A 22,468-nucleotide genomic window follows, 5' to 3' on the forward strand; every position below is an offset into this window, starting at 1 on the left:
TACAGCTGTAGTGTTCCTGTACCTGGCTGATTTCACTTCGTAAGTGTCCCCCAGGTTCATCTATGTTGACCCCAATGATAAGATTCATTATTTTATTAATAGTTGAATATTATGCCTCTGTGTATCTGAACCAATAATATTCCACTGTGTATCTGTATGGCCAATAGTCTTAAGAAATATGCTCAAAATTGCTAACTATCTGGGAAATGCTAATGAAAGCCTAATTCCAGTTGGAAGGGCTATTATCAAAAAGATCAAGAATATCAAGGGCCAGTCAGTATGTGTAGAAAAAAAGGAATCCTGACCTAGAGTTGGCAGGAATGCAAGTTATTGAAGCCATTATGGAAAACACTATGGAGAATCCACAAAATTTAAAATACAGTTATCACATGATGCAGCAATCCTATTACTGGGTATGTGACCAAAAAATAAAATGTGTATTTTGAAGAGATCTGCCCTTCCATGTTGACTGGTGCACAATTCACTGTAGCCAAGACACAGAAACAACCAAAGTGTTCATGAGGGGTGCTCAAATTACTCTTCTCAAAGGCCTGAATAACTTTCTCATTAGAATTCTGAAATGCATGACTTCCTAGTGAAACATTCAGAATGAAACAGGAATTCCTCTTCAGAGGTGGCACAGGACACTTAGAGGACTAGAGCCCACGCATGTTATATAGAAGTTGTTTATTTCCCTTCCTCTTGGCTTTTCCTTTTCTTTTTGAGGTATATGGATGGTACCCAGGGCCTTGCATATGTTAGGCAACCACTGCAACATGAGCTACACACCCATCACGAAAATTATTATTTACAGCACAATATGTATTGTTTCCTTTCAATGATGTGAGAAATACCTGACTATGGGAAAATTAGCTATGCTCTTTTTCTCATTTCTGTAGTCACATGCACATGGAACCAGGGAATGATACTCTACATTTAGAATTCCTTCTTCTGGGACTTGCAGAGGACCCAGAACTGCAGCCCCTCATCTTTGGCATTTTCCTGTCCATGTACCTGGTCACTGTGCTGGGGAACTTGCTCATCATCCTGGCCACCATCTCAGACTCCCACCTGCACACGCCCATGTACTTCTTCCTCTCCAACCTGTCCTTTGTGGATGCCTGCTTAATCTCCACCACCATCCCCAAGATGCTGGTGAACGTCCAGACACAGAGCAAGGTCATTACCTACAGAAGTTGCACCACCCAGATTTATTTTTTTGTACTCTTTGCTGGATTGGATGACTTCCTTTTGACTGTGATGGCCTATGACCGGTTTGTGGCCATCTGTCACCCCCTGCACTATATGGTCATCATGAACCGCAGGCTCTGTGGATTGCTAGTTCTGGTGTCCTGGATTGTGAGTGTCCTACATGCATTGTTACAAAGCTTAATGATATTGCGGCTGTCCTTCTGCACAGACTTGGAAATCCCACACTTTTTCTGTGAATTTAACCAGGTGGTTCAGCGTGCCTGCTCTGACACCTTTCTCAATGATCTGGTGATATATTTTGGTGCTCTCTTGCTGGGAGGTGTCCCCCTCACTGGCATCCTTTACTCTTACTGCAAGATAGTGTCCTCCATCTCATCAATCTCTTCAGCTCAGGGCAAGTACAAAGCCTTCTCCACCTGTGCATCTCACCTCTGTGTGGTCTCCTTATTTTATGGCACAAGCCTAGGTGTGTACCTCAGTTCTGCTGTGACCCAAAATTCACGCTCAATTGCAACTGCTTCAGTGATGTACACTGTGGTCACCCCCATGCTGAACCCCTTCATCTACAGTCTGAGGAACAAGGACATCAAGAGTGCTCTGAGAAGACTCTGTGACACAGGAAGATAAAAGCGTCAATTCTTCGGAGACGGAATAATTGCCCATGACTGCAGGGCTCAGAGCCTCACAACCAGGATCCGGGATTCTTCACCGGAATGTGGAAGCAGTACTGGGTTCTTCTACTAACACAGAGTTTCCATGTTTTGATTTCAACTTCGACATACAATCCCACTACACCATTCACATTATTGCACTCTATGATCACTATGAAATCCAACCCTTTCCCTTGTCATTTCCACGCTTGCCCCAAATTATTCCCATTTTTGATGAGAAATCCTTGAAAATTCTGATTTGTCCCAAAAGGTATATTTTTAGAAATAATCTCCAATGACTTATGTAATGCTAAATAATTGTTCATTTTGCTTAAAATATGCATAATTACTATTCACATGTGAAAAAATGAATATAACAACTAAAGGTAATTTTAATAATTTTATTCTGGAAGTAAATCTGAGAAAATAAAATTTGATACTGTGGATTGAACCCAAGGCTGTTTACATTGAGCCATAGGCACAGCCCCCCCTTTTTTTTTTTTTTTTTTTTTGAGAGAGTGTCTTGCTATGTTGCTTAGGGCCTTACTACATTGCTGAGTAAGGCTTTGATATGTGATCCTCCGGCCTCAGACTTCTGAGTCACTGGGATTGCAAGTGTGCACCATGCATGGATGAGAATTGATATTCAGTTTCGTATTTTTGTTTTTTTCCTATATTAATTCCAAAACTTTCATTTCTGATAAGGTAGGCTTTAATTTACCAAGGTATTACCTGGTCATTAGGTTTTATTCTCACTTTTGGATTGTGTTTCTATTTCGGCATGGTGTCCACAGTGCCAAATATAGTCATGGGCAAAACAGGTCATGTCCCCAGAGATATCTACTCCACCATTTTCCCAGGTGCATATTTTTATGTGCTAGACAACACTTTTGAAATGCTAGCAATATATCAATGTTGAGCAGTTTGATGGTTCTGGGGGGCCAGGTACTGGGCAGGGAGAAAGGTGGATGGGATTGTAATAGGGAAAAACATGGGATCCTTGACTGCTGGAAAATGTTCCATATGTTATTTTTATGAGCATAAATAACTGTAAATATTAAGGAGGTTCAGTGTGATATTCCTACACATGACCATGGTGTACACTCTTCAAATATCGCCATCCATTATCCACCCTCTCCAACCTGATGTATAGTAATCTGTATTCTATATTCAAGTTAGCATTTATTTTATTTTATTTTTATCTTCCTCATTTGAGAGAGACCATGAAGTACTTTTCTTTTCGTATCTGCCTTATTCACTTAGCACAAAGTGGTCTGGTTCCATCCACATTGGCCCAAATGACAGGATTTCATCCTACATAAGGATAAATGGTGATCCATGTTGTATATATGCCACATTTTTTCCCTTCACTTCTCTGGTGATGGGCACTTAGATAGACTCCGTATCTGAGCCTGTGTGAATGATGTAGTAAGACATGAGCTGTGTGCTTCCCCTTGCTCTGTGTGTTCATTTCCTTGTTATCAGCATTGATAACTTGCCTGTGATATTTTGCTCAGTGTTACCATGGTGGAAACTGACTAAAGGGTCTTTGGATTTCTCTCTGTCGTTTTTTTTACTACCACATGTTAATCCACAACTTTCTCCCAAACCAAGTTTCATTAAGAATCATATATAAAAAGGGAAAGCAGAGCAAGCCATTTGTAAATAGTTTAAATGTTGATGTGTTCTCCTTTCATCCTGAACTCATGATTGTTGTTCACTTTCTCCCATGGAATTGCAAGCTGTCATTGCTGTCCTGTTGCATCCTAGGCTTCAAATTACCCTGATGTGCTTTCTTCTAATGAGAGCTGGTAAATGAAAGACAACACCATCTTGATGACAATGTCAACCCAGACACAAAATGTACAAAGACTGTGGTAAAGTCCGCTTTTCATTTGGTGTAAAAATATTGGCTATTGAAATAAACAGATTTGGGACAAAAAGAAATGTTGGCGTATAACATTTCATTGATCTTGATCTCTGCTACATAGATACGAGACATGACATTACTGATAAATATTTCATTTAGAATATGGCTTTTACTTAAGTAAACCTCTTCTACTGCCCCCCCTTCTCCACAAACATAGGAACCACACACTGTTCTGGACTTGCCAGAATCCTGAGTTATCCTATTCTAGCAACCTCATGATTAACATAGCAGTGTCCTTAGCTTCTATCATTCTAGAATTTTGAGTCAGCTACCAGTCCAAAGCCTTTTCTGCATGTGGGTCTAAACTATTGGTAATGTCTTTGCATCATGCCCTGGTTATGCAAGTAAGAATTCTGTTACTATGACACAGTACCTGAGATAATTGATTTATAAGGAGAGAACATTTGTTTTGGATCATAGTTTTCATTATTCCAATCTGTTTTGGATTGGCCCCATGGCATGGCCCTATTGCCATGAGCACATGAAGAGGGGTGGGAAGAATGTGGCCAAGGAAAGCTGCTGACCTCATGGCCTGGAGTTGGAAGAGATAGAGGAAAAGATGGGGGTCCTACAATCCCTTTCAGGGGCAATTCCCAAATGAACTAAGATTTCCCACTAGATCTTCCTCTTAGTATTTCTACCATCTTCCAATAGCACCAAGTTCGGGACCAAGCTTTAACACAGGGCATTTGAGTGACACTTAAGATTGAAACTCTAGCACTGGTCTTGAGGTCTTCCTCAGTTCTGCGGGCACTTTGTTGTCTACATGACCTTGATGTGGCCTTGGTGTCAGCCACATATTGAGCTTCTTTGTCTATAGTCTGTGGAGCAGGGAGTTGGAGGGGTCAGATGGATGGTGCCCCAGTGAAGGCCCTGGCAGGACTCTCCTGAGCAGCAGTGGGCACCACATCAAGGGCCCAAAAGCCAGGCCTCTTCCATCCAGCCCTTGACGACTTCAGCTTTCACAGGTTTTAAATCCATTCTTCCCTGGGGTCTCACTTCAGGAGCTCCCTGTCCCCAGGACTGTTCCTGAGGTTCCACATTGGATCAGCCTTTTAACGTTCACCAGGAAACCTCAGTTGTGTGAACAGAACAGGGCACTTTCCCAGTTATCTACAATAAGGGATTGTCTTCAATTTTAACAAACAAAATTATACCTTTAACACGGAAACTCACAAGTGATGCTCTTGGTGCCTTTTAATCCTGGAAACTCTCTTGCAGAGAGGTGTTCTGAGGTGATGCAAATGAGACAAACTCTGAGGATTTTCTGCCTTTTTGTTGGATCCTCTTTCCTTCCCATCATCTTCAACTTACAGAACATTTCCAATCACACACATTATGAATTCCTAGAAATTCTGAACCCTACCTCATCTGTGCCTGCAACCGTGATGTCTAGTCCAGTTCCTGATAAAGAGTTTGTCCTGTGTGAATTTTAGTTGAATAGAATGAAAATTAGCAGATGGTTGAAGAGAAAGAAGAGAGTGTCTGAGCCACAAAACTACAGATGTGCATATTAGCTTGGATGCAGAAAAATAAATCCAGACTCATGGAGGTAGATCTTGATAACAACAAAATAGAGGGGATGAAATTAGCTTCCAAAGATGTACCTTCACTTCCCAATGTTCCTGGGGCACTATTCACAGTAGTCAAATGTGGTATATTTATAACTGAGTGCTCTTCAGCCTTCAAGAAGAATGAAATCCTCTTATTTACAAGAGAATAATGGTAACAGTTTCTTGTGTCCCATGAAAGAAGCCAGACAGAAGCAAACACTGCATGTGCTCCTATGTGGAGGTGAAGGGAGCCTCAATCTACATACAGAATAGTGGCCCTGGAGGCTGGGAAGGAGGCAGGAGGAGGAGGAGGAGGAGGGAGGCTGGATAACAGGTAGAGGAACACAGGTGAATAGGAAGAACCAGTCCTAGTGTGCCACAGTGAGTGGGGGTGGGTGGGGGCTGCAGTGCCCAGATCTTGTCATGAGTTTTATGAAGATCTGAAGTGAGGAGCGCAAACCTGGAATCATAAGGTAATGATATGGGAAGAGAAATTTCCCATGTACATGTGCTAAAGACATCACGTTCACCCTATGGATATGTACAATCACTTGTCCATAAATATTAAATTAAGATTTTAAAACTCCACTCAGCATTTGCCACTTTGTTGGACCATCTGATACACACTGTCTCTGGAGGTTCCTGGTCACTCCTTTACCAGGTAGCAGGACCTTATGATCACCAGGCAATGAAGTTGAGGTCACCGAGGGCAGGCTATGGTCCCAGGCCTCATGTTAAGATGGCTCTAGAGAAGCTTTACTAAAGTATAAATTAAGCTCAGAGGAAACAAGAGCTTCAGATACAGACTCCTGCTTCTGGGATTCTCCCCAGCAAAGAATCGCTCTGTCTCTGGGTGTTGCAGATTTAGGACTACAGCAAACACCAAGGTAAAATATTCAAAGTCCCCTTGATGATTTTAATGTGATTTTCTCTGTGTACTTATGAAATTGAGCACATTGTCATGTTCCTTAGCCATTTGTATCTATTCTTTTAGGTCACTGACTCAGGCACATTGACCAATTTTTCTTGCATTTCAAAAATTGTAATTGTTTTGAAATAATTTGTATATGTCTATTTTGATATTTGGGATTTCATTTAAATTTAAATTTAAATTTATTTTAGAGTAAATTCTATTGTTCATATTTGAGGTTTGTTATAGGTTAAATGTAGGTAGTAAATCATTACAATAATGAGACAAATATCCACAGCATAAAAATTTTTCCCCTAATTTTTAAAAATTTCTTAACAATTATTTAAATGTATTTCTAAGGAACTTGTTCCAATTCATTATACAAGACATTTGACTGCATGTTGACACATTATACATAAATGGAGTATGACTTCACATTCTTCTGGTTTCAATGATGTAGAGTAGTAATATAGGTCATATAATCATGTATGCACATAAGGTAATAATGTCTGATTCATTCTATTATCTTATCATTTTTTACATGCATAATTTAAAATGATTTATTCAATAGTTATTTTCTTTATTGTACAAATAGAGGATGGCATATTAATTCAATTCATGTATACAGTGTGTAATGATCATGACAGGACAGTCAACATTTCTATTTTCTTATACAATTTCAGAAACATGTGTAATTTACATGCAATAATTGCATGTAGGAATGGGTAAAGTGTAATACTTTAATACTTGTGTGCATTAAATAATGATAAAATGAAGATAATATTGCTTCCATCTCCTCCTAACAACCACTGCTCTGGAGACTTTGACCTCCTCTTTCCTGGTTATTCATAAAAAGATAGAAAACGTTACTATGACCTGTTCCCCTCATGTGCTCAACTGAAGAAGTGTTAATTAATGGTTAACTGTTTTTAAATATAATTGTTATAAAATTGGCATCCTTGATCCTATGGGAGAACCTGAGGTCACTGTGTGCTGGGCAATAAGCCAGGCACAGAGAGACAAGTACGGCAGGACCTCACTCACATGTAGAAGGCACAGAAGTTGCTCTCACAGGAGCTCAGAGCAGAATTCTGGTTCCCAGAGGCTGGAAAGGGTAAGGGAGCAGGAGGGACAGAAGAAGATTGGCCCCAGGATACTGTGTTGTAGTCAGGTATGTGGAATTGGTTCTGCTGTTCTGTCGCAAAGTACGGTCATGATAAGGTCTTGCATATTTCAAAAATGATGGAATCCAATATCCTTTGCAATTAGTGCTTTATAATTATACATAAATTTGGGATTCATTTTGCCATAATAATAAAGCATGGAATACAATTGGCTCCAACTTAACCTCAGTACCTCTCCTTTCTCTTCCTTCTCCTTCCCCTATTTCACTTTCTTTTTTTCTACCAGTCTGGAGTGTGTTCACCACAAAGAAAAGATAAATCTTGAGGAGGTAAATATGCTCACCTTGATCTGGTCATTACCCAGTGTATAAATTTATGGAAACATCATATAATGCACTAAAATATGTGGCATCAAAATGGCACCATTAATTTAATATCAAGAAAGTTAACACCCCCAGTGCCCTTTATTCTGAAATTAATAGAGGGAAACAAGCATGATGTTAGAACAATGTTGTGAGGAATAAATGAAGTTTGTGGAAATACTTTGTGGGTCCACAGAAAGTGGTCATGGTACCAGGTGTGAATACAACATGTATGCCTGTGGATTTCTAATTTTCTTAAGAGTTGAGTCATCCACCCACACATATCTGCAAGTACATACAGAATCACATTTCATTTTGAAATATGAGAGAAGAGATATGAAAAGAGCCAACTGTGAATGAGCATGAAATGAGAAGGGAGCTCAAGTCTTGGAGCCTGAAGAGATTCTTATCTCTTCAAAACCATACTCACATCCTAAAGTAAGAGCCATCATTTGATCCCTCTTTAGAAATATGTGAGTCTATCAGGTGCATGACATTGCAGGTATTGTTGGCAAAGTGTGAGGTGTTGTCTTATGGATTCGCATTTTATACAAAAAAAGAGCTCACTCCTCTGTTAAAGAGGGATAGAAAAAATTTCTGGAGACACCAGAGACTGTGTACCTATGATGAGTCAGGGTTTTGAGGACATAAGATAACTCACCAGGGCAGGTTTCTTAGTTTCACATGTGGAAGAAAACTATAACTCACAGGAGGGGTATGGTGGAAGGAGGTCTGAACTTTGGTAAGATGGGTCCTGTAGATTGGTGGTAATATGCACCTGATTTTACTCTGCTCTCAGGGGAATCTATGCAAACTCTTCCTTTCCTGATTATAGACCAGAGTCCTGCAGGGAATTCAGGTGCTTAGTGGTTGCAGAATAAAGAAGGATATGTGCTTAGTGAGAAGATAGAGAAAGCTGTAGGCTGTGATTGCTCCTGCTCTGAGTGCATGCCCATGGGACATAATTCATTATTCAAGGTCTTCAAATCTGACTTGAGGACCAAAGCTGGACCCATTTCTGTTCTCTTTTCAGGGGTCAGAGCCTCGCTCTGCACCTTCAACATCCAGGGAAGAACTGGTGCATGTTCATGACGACCTTCCCACCAGAGATGCCATCAAGGTGAGTCTGAGAACACAGCAAACACTGCAGGAGAGGACTGAAGAGAATGGAAGCCAGAGCTTTTACCTGAGGTTCCCTGAGAGCCCAACTAGCCTTTCCTGCAGCCCAGACATGGTGGTGTCCTTTTCTAGATTAATTAATTTATTGATGGATTTATAAGATACTAAAAGTGCCCAGAAATCAGCAACACTGGGTCATTGTTGACCATGAACTTATGGTTACAGAATCTCATTTAGAAGATGGATGGGAGGTATGAAGGGTCAAATCAAAGTAAATGTAAGCCTGAGTACCTTTGCAAGGAAGGGGAATAGATCAATCCAGAATGAACAGCAGAGGGATGTACACTGGGGGGAGATCCTTTTTAAAAAAATTACAATGGAACATATTTCAGCACATTTTTAATATTTGTGAGAAAGATCCAGTTTTAGGATATTTTTGTAAAAAAAAACTCTGCATCAGAAATTCTTAATATAGATATATCACAGAATCTTCTTCCTCTATTGGTATTATCCACATGAAAAATAAATTTACTTAATTGGTGAAAAATAGGAATGCTAAAGGGTTTTATATTGTAATTATTTCATAGCCTGTCAAGTAAGTGCATTGGAGTGATTTAGACTTCTCTATTTAAGAGTTTTAAAACTCTTTGCTTTCAGTTGGAGGGTATTCCTTCCCATTTTTTCTTTCTCTTTTATTTTGGCATTTTATTTTTTCAAACAGAATGTTTTTCACTGATTTTGATGTTGTACTTGTTTCTTTTCCATGAGCACAGCACCCATGTGGAGATGTATCTGTGGAGAGTGTCTGAAAGTCTACAGACTTTAATATCTTCCAACAGATGAGTGTTTGTTATTGGGCTCCTATCAGGGCTCTTCATTCTGAAGGATCTGACTCAACAATGTGATATTTCTTTTCTTGTGAATCCCCACTTTATTGAAAATGCCAGTGAAAGTTATTCTGCACTGATAAGTCAACTTTTCTACATATTTCCAAATTATTTTCATATCTCTCTTATGTCTCTGTGCCTCTTGATTTCCTCACTTTGACACAGGTGTATATCCAGAAGCCTCATCACCTTTGGCCAGCTGTTGGAAGGTGCTCCTCTTCATCATTTCACTAAAGATCATGTCCATCATCCACAAGTAAATTTGAATTTATTTTTCTTTAGATAAATCAACGTTATATCTGACTTCCAGTTCTTTTATTTCTAAGAGTCTAGCAATTTATTTTACATTTTATTCCTAGTACCCTGATCTGATCACTATAAAATATTTTCATGTATCAAAACATCACAATATACCCAATAAACTTATACAGTTATTAGGTGTCTAATAAAATAACACTTAAAGAAAATAAAAAAAAAAACAAGATCAACCAGGAATTGATGTCACATACGAAAAAAATGGAATCAATGAACTGGTGATTGATAAAGGAAAGGAGATTGAAAGCTCCTTATCCTGATTTGATCATGGTACAGCACTCACATATATTGGATTATCACCTATAGACTCTGAACAGGCACAATGATGCTATGAGAATTTTAAAACAAGGAGAAAGAGGCCTGCCATATCTGCTGAGAATCTAGGGAAAAGTCAATAGGTCAGGTGCAAGGAACAGCCACCAGGAAGACAGATCTGCTGGTTCCTATTAAAAGTTCCCCACTTTGCTGTAGGTACTTTGGATATCTCCTGTTGTCAATTGTTGATCTTTGACCTTGGGTCATTTTTTCAAATGTGTATGAACTGTAGACACCTTGACATGAGGAAGAGGAAGAGTGGGAGGGAGGAGGGGAAGGAGGGATAGTACTGGGGACTGAAGGGGAGCAAAACAGATTCCCTGCATGTGAGATTGTGTCAGAATGACACCAACAGGGCTTGGGCTGGGGCTCAGGGGCAGAGCGCTTGCCTCTCATGTGTGAGGCCACAGTATTGGATCTTCAGCACCACAAAAAATAAGTAAATAGAATACAGGTATTGTGTCTACCTACAGATATAAATACTTTCAAAAAATAGCCCCAAACTTAATTATCACAGCAAAGCAATAATAAAACATTTAAAAACTAGGTCAAAAAAGAGTCACAACTTTGGTCTTTTAGAAAACATACTTTTATTGTTATGTTTTCTGCTGAACACCCAGCAAGGGTTACAGGGTTTGGAACGCTGCCAGGACAAAGGAAGTCTTTTCCTCCTGGAGAAGAGACACCTGGGCTTGCAAGGTCCTGTTCCCCTGGGTCCAAATAGCTCACTCTCTCTCTGCCCTCACCTCTTCATGTTCCATCCACCCCTTTGCCTTCTCTCTCCTTCTCTCTCTCTCCCCATTCTTCTCTATTTCTCTTCCTCCCTCTGTTGACTGCACAGATTTTCATGCTCCTTTTTAAACACAGGGAAGAGGAGCAGCATTCTTAAGTGGGTCTGCTCATTTGTTCATGGAAAGTGTGTTGAGTGGGCTCTGCAGGTGCCCTGTCCACATTCTGTAGTGAAAAGGTCATTTCAGCTGTGGTGTCGACACTCAGAGCCTTGTCAAGGTGATTAGTGCTGAGAGCCATGGCAGAAATACGACAAGTTATTCCAGTTAGAAAGTCTATTATACAATATTCAAAGATAATAAGGGCCAGTGAGTATGTAGAGGAAAAAAAAACTCCTTATCCAGAGTTCTTTGGAATGTAAATTAATGAAACCATTCTGAACGTAGGTTCTATAAAAATTAAAATTCAGTTATCGCATGATGCAGCAATCACAATATTGGGAATATAGTCAGAAGAAATGAAATGTGTGTAGTAGGAGATATCTGTCCTTCCATGTTTCCTGATGCACTATTCGCTGTATCCAAGTTACAGTAACAACCAGAGTGCACATCAGGAGCGCTCTTTTTATACTTCTCAAAAGCACTATTAATTTTCCCTTTAGAATTTTGAAATACATGACTTCCGAGTGAAACCCTGGGAGTGAAAGAGGAATTCATCAACAGAGATGGCACAGCATCCTTTAGGGGGACATGACAGACACATGCACGTTCTATAGAAGTTAATTACTTTCCATTCCATTGTTTTTTTTTTCTTTTTGTGGGGAAAATGATGGAATCCTGGGCCTTGATCATGTTAGATAAGCACTCCTCCACTGAGCTGCATACCCATATGTAAAATTTAGTTTCTTTCCAGTAAAATATGCATTGTCTCACCTCAATGATGTAATACCTGTCTATGGGAAAATTAGCTATGCTCTTTTTCTCATTTCTGTAGTCACATGCATATGGACCCAGGGAATGATACTCAACATCTAGAATTCCTTCTTCTGGGACTGGAAGAGGACCCAGACCTGCAGCCCCTAATCTTTGGATTCTTCCTCTCCATGTACCTGGTCACTGTGCTGGGGAACCTACTCATCATCATGGCCACCATCTCAGACTCCCACCTGCACACGCCCATGTACTTCTTCCTCTCCAACCTGTCCTTTGTGGACATCTGCTTCACCTCCACCACCATCCCCAAGATGCTGGTGAACATCCAGACACAGAGCAAGGCCATTTCCTATGCAGGCTGCATCACCCAGATTCACTTTTTTCTACTCTTTGTTGGGTTGGATGACTTTCTTTTGGCTGTGATGGCCTATGATCCATATGTGGCCATCTGTCTTCCCCTGCACTACATGGTCATTATGAACCACAGACTCTGTGGATTGCTAGTTCTGGCATCCTGGTTTGTGAGTTTTTTACATGCATTGTTACAAAGCTTAATGATGTTGCGGCTGTCCTTCTGCACAGACTTGGAAATCCCACACTTTTTCTGTGAACTTAATCAGACAATTCAATGTGCCTGCTCTGACACCTTTCTTAATGACCTGGTGATATATATTACGGCTGTCTTCCTGGGAGGAGGCCCCCTCACAGGCATCCTTTACTCTTACTGCAAGATAGTGTCTTCCATCCGTGCAATATCTTCAGCTCAGGGCAAGTACAAAGCCTTCTCCACCTGTGCATCTCACCTCTCTGTGGTCTCCTTATTTTATGGCACAAGCCTAGGTGTGTACCTCAGTTCTGATGTGACCCAAAACTCACACTCCATTGCAACTGCTTCTGTGATGTACACTGTGGTCACTCCCATGCTGAACCCCTTCATCTACAGTCTGAGAAACAGGGACATCAAGAGCGCTCTGAGGAGACTCTGTGAGAGAGATTAAAGTGTCAATTCTACTAAAACTGAATAAGTGCCTGTGATTGCAGGGCTCAGTGCCGCAGAGCCTCAGAGCTCAGAACTGATTTTCTGTATCAGAACCTGGAAACAGAACTTGCTCCTTCTCCTTTACTCCTGCGTTTCCATTTCTTTGATTTCCAGTTCCTCATACAATTCCACTGAGTCATTATTTATATTGCGCATTGTGATCTCTATGAAATTCGATCCTTTTCATTTGTCATTTGTGAACTTACCCAAAATCATTCCCATCTTTGGATGAGAAATACTTGAAAATCCTCATTAGTTAAATAAGATATAATTTTAGAAATAATTTTTATCTCAAATGACATACACCATGTTACTTAATTGTATATTTTGCTAAAAAGAGTACTAGTTTGTATTCACATGTCAAAATAATATTTATCAATTGAGGCTATTTTCATGACTGTGTGTGGAAGGAAGGATGAGAAAAAAATATTTGGAGTACTATGGATTGGACCAAAGGTTGCTTAACCACTGAGCTATATCCATGGACATTTTTGGGTTTTGTTTGATATAGTGTCTTGCTAAGTACTTAGGTCCTCATTAAATTGCTGAGGCTGACCTTCATCTTTCATCCTCCTGCCTCAGCCTCCTGAGTCACTGGGATTGCAAGCATGCACCACCCTGCCCAACAGAGAATAGATCTTCAATTGTGTGTTCATGATTTATTTCCTGGAAGACTTCCAGAATTTCCAGTCTTCATAAGGTAGCCTTTAACATACCATGGTGTTAGCTGGTCATTAGGTCTTATTCTCTACTTTTTGAACCCTGTTTCTTTTTCAGCATGGTGTCCACAGTTCTAACATAGTCATGGGCAAACAGGTCCCCAGAGGTAACTATTTCACCATTTTCCCAGGCACACATTTCTATGTGCTAGACAACACTTTTGAAATGCTAGCAATATATAAGTGGTCAATAGATTAATGGTTTGAAGGTCCAGGCTCTGAGAAGGGAGGGGAGTAGATGGGTTATAACAGGACAAATCTCGGGACCCTTGACTTATGCGAGCTATTCTGTATTTTTTTTATGATCATGAATTATTGTAAATGTGAGGTTCAGCATGACATTTCCACACCTGCCCATAGTGTGCACTGATCAAATCAGGCCTCCCTTTATCCACCCTCTCCAACCCCTTCCCAACATCTATAAATCCCTATCCTTTGTTCAGGGTGACATTTTACTTTTTTTTCAAACCTCTTCTTGAGCCACCATGAAGTACTTGTCTTTCGGTATCTGCCTTCTTCACTTAGCACAATATCCTCCAGGTCCATTCACAGTGCCCCAAATAACATGATTTCATCCTTACATGTGGCTGAGTATGTTCAAGTTGTGTATATGCCACGTTTCTTTCCTCCTCTCATCAGGTGATGGGCACTTATGTGACTTCACAGAGTAGCTATTGTGAATGAAGCTATAATAAATATGGCCATGGACAATTCTCTTTGCTGTGATTTCATTTCCTTGTTATCAGTGTAAATACCTGGCTGTGATATTTTGCTCATGTTACCATGGTGTAAGCTCACAAAAGGGGCCTTGGATCTTTTCCTGTCAGTATTTACTACTGCCTATTAATCTACAATTTTCTCCAATGAAAAGTTCAATTAAAATTATAAATTTAAAAAAGTGATGTACATCTGAGGAAGCCGTTTATAAACTGTTCACATTTTGATGTGTTTCCCTTTCCTCTTGAACCTGTGATTGCTGTTCACTTTCTCCCATGTGACTGTAAGCTGTCATTGCTGTCATGGTGCATCCTGTGCTTAAAATTACCCTGTGTACATTCTTCAAACAAGAGCAGGAAAATGAAAGAGAACACTGACTTGTTGATAATGTGCTTTGGCTTCCTGTTAATCCAGACATAAAATGTACAGAAGACTGTGGTGAAGTTTGCTTTTTGATTGGGGTAAAAGTGTTGGATATTGAACTATACACATTTGGGACAATAAGAAATGTTGGCATCTGATGTTTCATTGTTCTTACTCTCTGCTGTGTAGAGAAGAGGGAAGACGGTACAGATGGAAGTGTGATTTACACTGTGGCTTTTACTATTTAAGAACCTCTCCTACTGACTCACTACTGCGCACACATGGGAAGCCCACACTGTTCTGAGATCTTGCCAGAGTCCTGAGTTCCTCAGTTCAGGCAACCACATTAATAACATAGCAGGGTACTTAGTTTCTATCATTCTAGGTTTTTATCTCTTCAAACTCATTCTCACATCTGAAATCAAGAACCATTATTTGGTTCCTCATTATAGAAATATAAGTTCATTACCAGCATGAAATTTCTGGTATCATCAGCAAAGTGTGATGAGAGCAGGAGGTGCTGTCTTATGTTTTCACATTTCACAAACAAACAAACAAACAAACAAAAACAGCTCACTCCTCTGATTAAAGATGGAATGGAAAACTTCTGAGATGCCAGAGTCTGTGTCCCCAATGTGAGTCAGTGTTTGGAGGACACAAGATACCTAACCAGGGTAGATTTCTTAGTTTTAGACATGGGAAGAAAAGTGGAACACAAAGGGTGGATGTGGTGATGGATGGTGGGACATTGGGATGTGAGGCTCTTGGAATGGTGGTAAAAAGGGACAGATTAATAGCACTCCACTCTGATCTCAGGGGAATCTATGAAAACTCTCACTTTACTTATTATAGACCAGAGTCCTGCAGGGAAATCTGGTGCTTAGAGGTTGGCATAAAAAGAAGGACATGTGCCTAATGAGCAGATACAGAATTCTATAGGCTGTGATTGCTCCTGTCTCCCTGAGTGCACACCCTGGGGCACATTGATTCTTCAGGATCTTGAAATCTGACTTGAGGAACAAAGCTGGATCCATTTCTGTTCTCTTGTCTGGGGTCAGAGCCTCATTCTGCACCTTCAACATCCAGGGAAGAACTGAAGCCTGTGCATGAAGACCCTCCCATCCGAGATGCCGCCCAGGTGAGCCTGAGGACCCAGCAGACACTGCAGGAGGGGACTGAAGAGAAGGAAGGCAGGAGCTTTCACCCAAGGTTTCCTGAGAGCCCAACTAGCCTTGCCTGCAGCCCAGAGATGGTGGTGTCCTTTGCTAGCTTAAGTAACTTATTAATGGATTTATAAGATACTAAAAAGGAGAAGTGACCAAGAAATCAGCAACACGGGGTCACTCTCGACCATTAACTTATGGTGACAGAATCTCAATTAGAAGAGGGATTGGAGGCACTAAGTGATTCAAATAAAGTAAAATGTAAGTCTGCTTACCTTTGCAATAAAGGGGAATGGATAAATCCAGTATGAAGTGTGGAGAGACATGCACTGGAGCGAGCTCATTTAAAAAAAAATTATAATGCAACATGTTTCAACCTATTTTCATATTGGTGAGAAAGATCTAGATTTAGGAGTTTCTATAAATAAATTTCTGCAGGAGAAAATCATGATATAGATATTTCATTGAACCCTCTTCCTCTCTGGGTATCCACATGGAAAATGAACTAACTTAATAAGTGAAGATGAATATGCCAAAGAGTTTTACATTGCAAGTATTTCACAACCTGTAAGATGAAGTCAACAGGATGGCTGTCGACATATTTCAATTTGTTAAGACCCTTTGCTTAGGGTTTGAGTCTATTCCCTCTCATTCTATTTTTTTTTTTATTTTTTATTTTACTTATTTTGCATGCTGTCTCTAGTTTCATTTACATAAGCACAGCACATAAGTGGAGCTGTATCTGCGGGGAGTCTCTGAAAGTCTAGAGATTCTAATGTTTTCCAATAGGCCAGTGTTTGTTATTTGGCTCCTGACAGAGTTTTTCATTCTGAAAGATGTGACTCAATACAAATTTCTTGACTTGTGAATCCTTGCTTTAAACAAAAATGCTGGTGAAAGTTCTTCTGCACTCCTTGCATTCAGATATTTCTTGACTTGTGAATCCTTGCTTTAAAAGAAAATTATGCACTCCTTGCACTAATAAGTCAACTTTTCAACATATTTCCGACTTATTTTCATGTCTCTCTTAGGTCTCTGTGCCTCTTGATTTTCCATGATTCATTGTAGGCATTGCTCCTCATCATTTTACTGGAGATTACATCCACCATCCACAAGTATATTGGAGTTTGTTTCTCTATAGATAAGGAAGATTCAATCATAACTTTTTACTCTACTTTCTTATCTTTTATTTCCAAGGCTTTAGCAATTTATTTTTACATTTTCTTGCTAGTACCCTTTTTGATCATTATGCAACATTTTCATGTATCAAAACATCAAAATATGCCCCATAATCATATAATTATTATGTCTAACATGCACAAAAAATTTTTAAAAGCCCCAAAACCAAGAACAATCATGAAATGACACACACAAAACAAGCAAAGTAAAAAGATAAGGAAGTAGAGTAAGGACTTAAGGAGATTGAAAGGCTAATTACCCTGATGTGATCAACACACAACACATACAAATATGGAATGATCACATATATACTCAGTGAACCGGCACAATGATTCTGTAATAATTTTACAATAGTGAGAAAAGGCTGCCTTATCTGCAACATAACTAGGGACAAGCCAATAGGTCAGGTGAAAGGGGCAGAACTAGGGAAGACAGATCTGCTATTTCATATTCAATGTTCCCCACTTTGCTGTATATATCTTGCATATCTCCTCTTGTGAGTTGCTGATATTTGACATTTGGTCATTTTCTTTCTTTTGAAGTGTATGGTCTGTTGGGTGCCTTGACACAAGGAAGAGGAACAGTGGAAGGGAGGAGAGGAGGGAAAAGGGAGGTACTGGGGACAAAAGTGGAGCAAAGTATATTCCCTGCATGAGAGTCTGTGTCAAAATGATCCCGACAGGGCTGGGGCTAGGGCTCAGGGACAGAGCACTTGCCTAGCATGTGTGGGCACTGGGTTCAATTCTCAGAAAAAATAAGTAAATAAAATACAGGTATTGTGACCATCTACAACTAAAAATATTTAATGACCCCAACATTATGTATCACTGCAATGCAATAATGAAAACATTTAAAATCTAGATTGAGAAAATGATGTCAATACTTTGGTGTTTTGGGCAAATGTATTTTGCTGCTTAAGGTTTTTGCTGGGCACTCAGTGAGGGTCACTGGGATTGGAATACTGCCAGGACCAAGGCAGCCATTTCCTCCTGGAGAAGAGAAACCTGGACTTTCAAGGTCCTGTTCCACTTTGTCCACATCAGCTCACTCGGTCTCTGCCCTCACCTCTTCAGGTTCTGTCCACCACTTTGCCTTCTCTCTCCTTTTCTATCACTCCCCCTATTATATTCTATTTCTCTTTCTCCCTCTGTTAACTGAACAGCTTTTCATGTTCCTTTTTAAATAGAGAGAAGAAGAGAAGCATTCTTTTTTTTATTTCTTTCATACATGACAATAGTGGAATGCATTACATTCATAATTACCAATTCACAGCACAATTTTTCATAACTCTGTATATAAAGTATGTTCATGACAAATTATGCCATTATACATGAGCTCTCTTATTGATATTTTTTTGCATTACACTTCTTAATACACCTTTATACCACAATTTGTCATACCTGTGTTTGCATATTAGGTGGGTTCACTCATTTGTTCATGGAAAGAGTGTCAAGTGGACTCTCCAGGTACCCTGTCCACATTCTTCAGAGAAAAGACAAACTCAGCTTGTTTTGTGGAAGCTCACAAGCTTGTCAGGGTGACTGGGGCAGAGAGGCCATGGCAGAAATCAAGCTATGAGAGTGTCTGAGTGTGTGTGTTTGCCTCATGGAGGTCTCAGAAAAGGCGACCTGATGTTATATATTCCATGGTGATTCTTAGCAGCTAGAGGACAGAACTTAACCCTCAAGTGGTAGCAAGGAGGGAATCCTTTTGCAATCCACAGAATGTGTTTGCAGCAAATCTAAGGGCAAGAGGTTCAAGCAGTGAGGCCAGCTCACACTTTAATATTCTCTGACACCATCTCTCATCACTCTCGGCCTTTTTCCTTCGCCTTGCCAACAGCTTTCTTTTATGCCTCATTTTTTTGAAACAAGCATGTTCCTTAGGACCTGTGCACTGACTGTCCCCCAATGAAGACCACTCCACTGAGGATGACTTGTGGCTCCTGCCCTGCCTTCCTTGTGGTCTTTCTTTGGATGCCCCTCTTTCTGCTAGTTTTCCCTGCATTGCTGTAAAACTACAAGTTCCTCTGCTCTTTCTTTTTCCTCTTAGTACCCATCACCATGAGACATATTAAGTGATTTTACCCATTTTTGCTTATGTGCTTTCCCTCTCTTTGGATAATGTGGACTTCTGTGTTTTAACTCATACAGATTACTCATCCAATGCATGGAACATACTTGGTAATCAGTAATTAGTAATTCATTTATTTTTAATTGACATATAATTATACACATTCACAAAAATAACTTTATATCTACATACATGTATAAATTGTATAATAATTGAACAGGTATGATTGGCTTAATTTTCTGAATCATTTATCATTTCTCTGTGACAAACATTCAAAGTCCTCCCCTATATCTATTTAAAATAGGGAACATGTTATTTTTAACTATAATTACTCTACTGTGCAATACACCACCAGAAGCTATTCCTCTTCTCTTACTGTAATTGTTTCCCCTTGAGGAGCTTCTCCTCATCCATTTGGGCCCAGAATGCACCTCAGCTTCTGTGACCATCATGCCATGCTGACATTCTGTGAGATCAAATTTCTCAGAATCCACACAGGAATGATATCATGCAGCTATAGTGTTCCTGTACCTGGCTGATTTGACTTCATAAATGTCCCCAGGTTCATCTCTGTTGTCTCCAATGATAAGATTCATCGTTTCATTAATAGATGTTATTATTCCACTGTGTATCTGTACCACTTACAAATGGCCAATAGCTGTATTAAATGTGCTCAAAATTGCTAATTATCTGGTAAATGCTAATCAAAACTATGGTAGACTGTGGACTAACTGCAGTTGGAAGGGCTACTATCAAAAAGACAAGGATATCAAGGGCCTATGATTATGGGGGAGAAAAAGAATCCTGACCTGGTGTTGGTAGGAATGCAAGTTATTGAAGCCATTATGGAAAACATAATAGAGAATCCACAAAATTAAAATACAGTTATCACTTGATGTAGCAATCCTATTCCTGGGTATGTGGCCAAAGAAAATGAAATGGGTATTTTGAAGAGATCTGCCCTTCCACATTGACTGATGCACAATTCACTGTAGCCAAAACACAGAAACAACCAAAGTGCTCAGGAGGGGTGCTCCATTTACACTTCTCAAAGGCCTGAATAACTTTCTTATTAGAATTCTGAAATGCATGACTTCCTAGTCAAACCTTCAGAATGAAACAGGAATTCCTTTTCAGAGGTGACACAAGATCCCTTAGGGGACAAGAACCACGCATGTTCTATAGAAGTTACCTTTTTCCCCATTCTCATGGCATTTCTCTATTTTTATGAGGTATGTGGATTGTAAACAGGGCCTTGCATATGTTAGGCAACCACTCCAACATGACCTACACACACATCACTAAAATTATTTATAGCAAAAATATGTATTGTTTCATTTCAATGATGTAAGTAATACCTGTCTGTAAAAAATGGTTATGCTCTTTTTCTCATTTCTGTAGCCACATGCATTTGGAACCAGGGAATGATACTCAACATCTAGAATTCCTTCTTCTGGGACTTACAGAGGATCCAGAACTGCTGCCCCTCCTCTTTGGCCTTTTCCTGTTCATGTATCTGGTCACTGTGCTGGGGAACCTGCTCATCATCCTGGCCACCATCTCAGACTCCCACCTGCACACACCCATGTACTTCTTCCTCTCCAACCTGTCCTTTGTGGATGCCTGCTTCACCTCCAACACTATCCCAAAGATGCTGGTGAACATCCAGACACAGAGCAAGGCCATTACCTATGCAGGCTGCATCACCCAGATTCACTTTTTTGTACTCTTTGCTGGGTTGGATGATTTCCTTTTGACTGTGATGGCCTACGACCGGTATGTGGCCATCTGTCACCCCCTGCACTACATGGTCATCATGAACCGCAGGCTCTGTGGATTGCTAGTTCTGGTGTCCTGGATTGTGAGTGTCCTACATGCATTGTTACATAGCTTAATGATATTGCGGCTGTCCTTCTGCACAGACTTGGAAATAATCCCGCACTTTTTCTGTGAACTTAACCAGGTGGTTCAGCGTGCCTGCTCTGACACCTTTCTCAATGAGGTGGTGATATATATTGCTTCTTTCTTGCTGGCTCTTGGCCCCCTCATTGGCATCCTTTACTCTTACTTCAAAATAGTGTCCTCCATCTGTGCAATCTCATCAGCTCAGGGCAAGTACAAAGCCTTCTCCACCTGTGCATCTCACCTCTCTGTGGTCTCCTTATTTTATGGCACAACCCTAGGTGTGTATCTCAGCTCTGCTGTGACCCAAAACTCACACTCTACTGCAACAGCCTCAGTGATGTACACTGTGGTCACCCCCATGCTGAACCCCTTCATCTACAGTCTGAGAAACTAGGACATCAAGAGCGCTCTGAGAAAAATTTGTGACACAGGAAGATAAAAGTGTTAATTGTGCTGAGACTGAATAAGTGCCCATGATTCCAGGGATCAGAGCCTCAGTAGAAGAATCCACAATTATTCACTGGAATGTGGAAGCAGGACTGGATCCTTCTATGTTAACACAGAGTTTCCATTTCTTTGATATCAACTTTGACATACAATCCCACTACACCTTTCACTTTATTGCACACTGTGATCACTATGAAATTCAACCCTTTCCCCTGTCATTTCCAACTTGCCCCAAATTATTCCCACTTTGGATGAGAAATAATTGAAAATTCTCATTTATCCCCAAAGATATATTTTTAGAAATAATCTCAAATGACTTATGTCATGCTAAGGAATTGTTCATTTTGCTTAAGATATGCATAATTACTATTCACATGTGAAAAGTTAATTTTAATAATTTTATTGTGTAAGTAAATCTGAGAAAATAAAATTTGATACTGTGGATTGAACCCAAGGCTGTTTAACCACTAAGCCATAGGCACAGCTCTTTCTGTTTTTTGTTTGAGACAGTGTCTTTCTATGTTGCTTAGGGCCTTACTACATTGCTGAGGATGGTTTGATATATGATCCCCCTGCCTCAGACTCCTGAGTCACTGGGATTGCAAGTTTGCACTATGCATGGATGAGAATAGATACTCAATTCTCTATTTTTGATTTTTTTCTATATTATTTCCAAATTTCCATTTTTGACAAGGTAACCTTTAACTTCCCAAGGTATTAGCCGGTCTTTAGGTTTTATTCTAACTTTTGAATTGTGTTTCTATTTCAGCATGGTGTCCACAGTGCCTAACATAGCCATGGGCACAACAGGTCATGTCCCCAGAG

General features: G+C 40.0%; 2 protein-coding genes across 2 annotated transcripts; both read left to right on the forward strand.

Annotated features, from left to right (window-relative positions):
- Positions 1 to 909: 909 nt before the first annotated feature.
- LOC308643281 (olfactory receptor 7A5-like) lies at positions 910 to 1,839 on the forward strand (the record flags this gene model as incomplete). The annotated part of the gene is made up of 1 exon (XM_081283188.1): positions 910 to 1,839. One exon carries the CDS (start codon positions 910 to 912, stop codon positions 1,837 to 1,839), a length of 930 nt encoding a protein of 309 aa, XP_081139314.1.
- Positions 1,840 to 12,109: 10,270 nt separating this feature from the next.
- On the forward strand, positions 12,110 to 21,590 carry LOC308644085 (olfactory receptor 7A5-like; the record flags this gene model as incomplete). The annotated part of the gene is made up of 2 exons (XM_081284780.1): positions 12,110 to 12,395; positions 20,989 to 21,590. The coding sequence occupies 2 exons, from the start codon at positions 12,110 to 12,112 to the stop codon at positions 21,588 to 21,590; spliced, it is 888 nt and encodes a 295-aa protein (XP_081140906.1).
- Positions 21,591 to 22,468: the final 878 nt, after the last annotated feature.

Source organism: Spermophilus citellus (genome assembly GCF_964194105.1).
Source record: "Spermophilus citellus genome assembly, chromosome: 3".
Taxonomy (NCBI): Eukaryota; Metazoa; Chordata; class Mammalia; order Rodentia; family Sciuridae; genus Spermophilus; species Spermophilus citellus.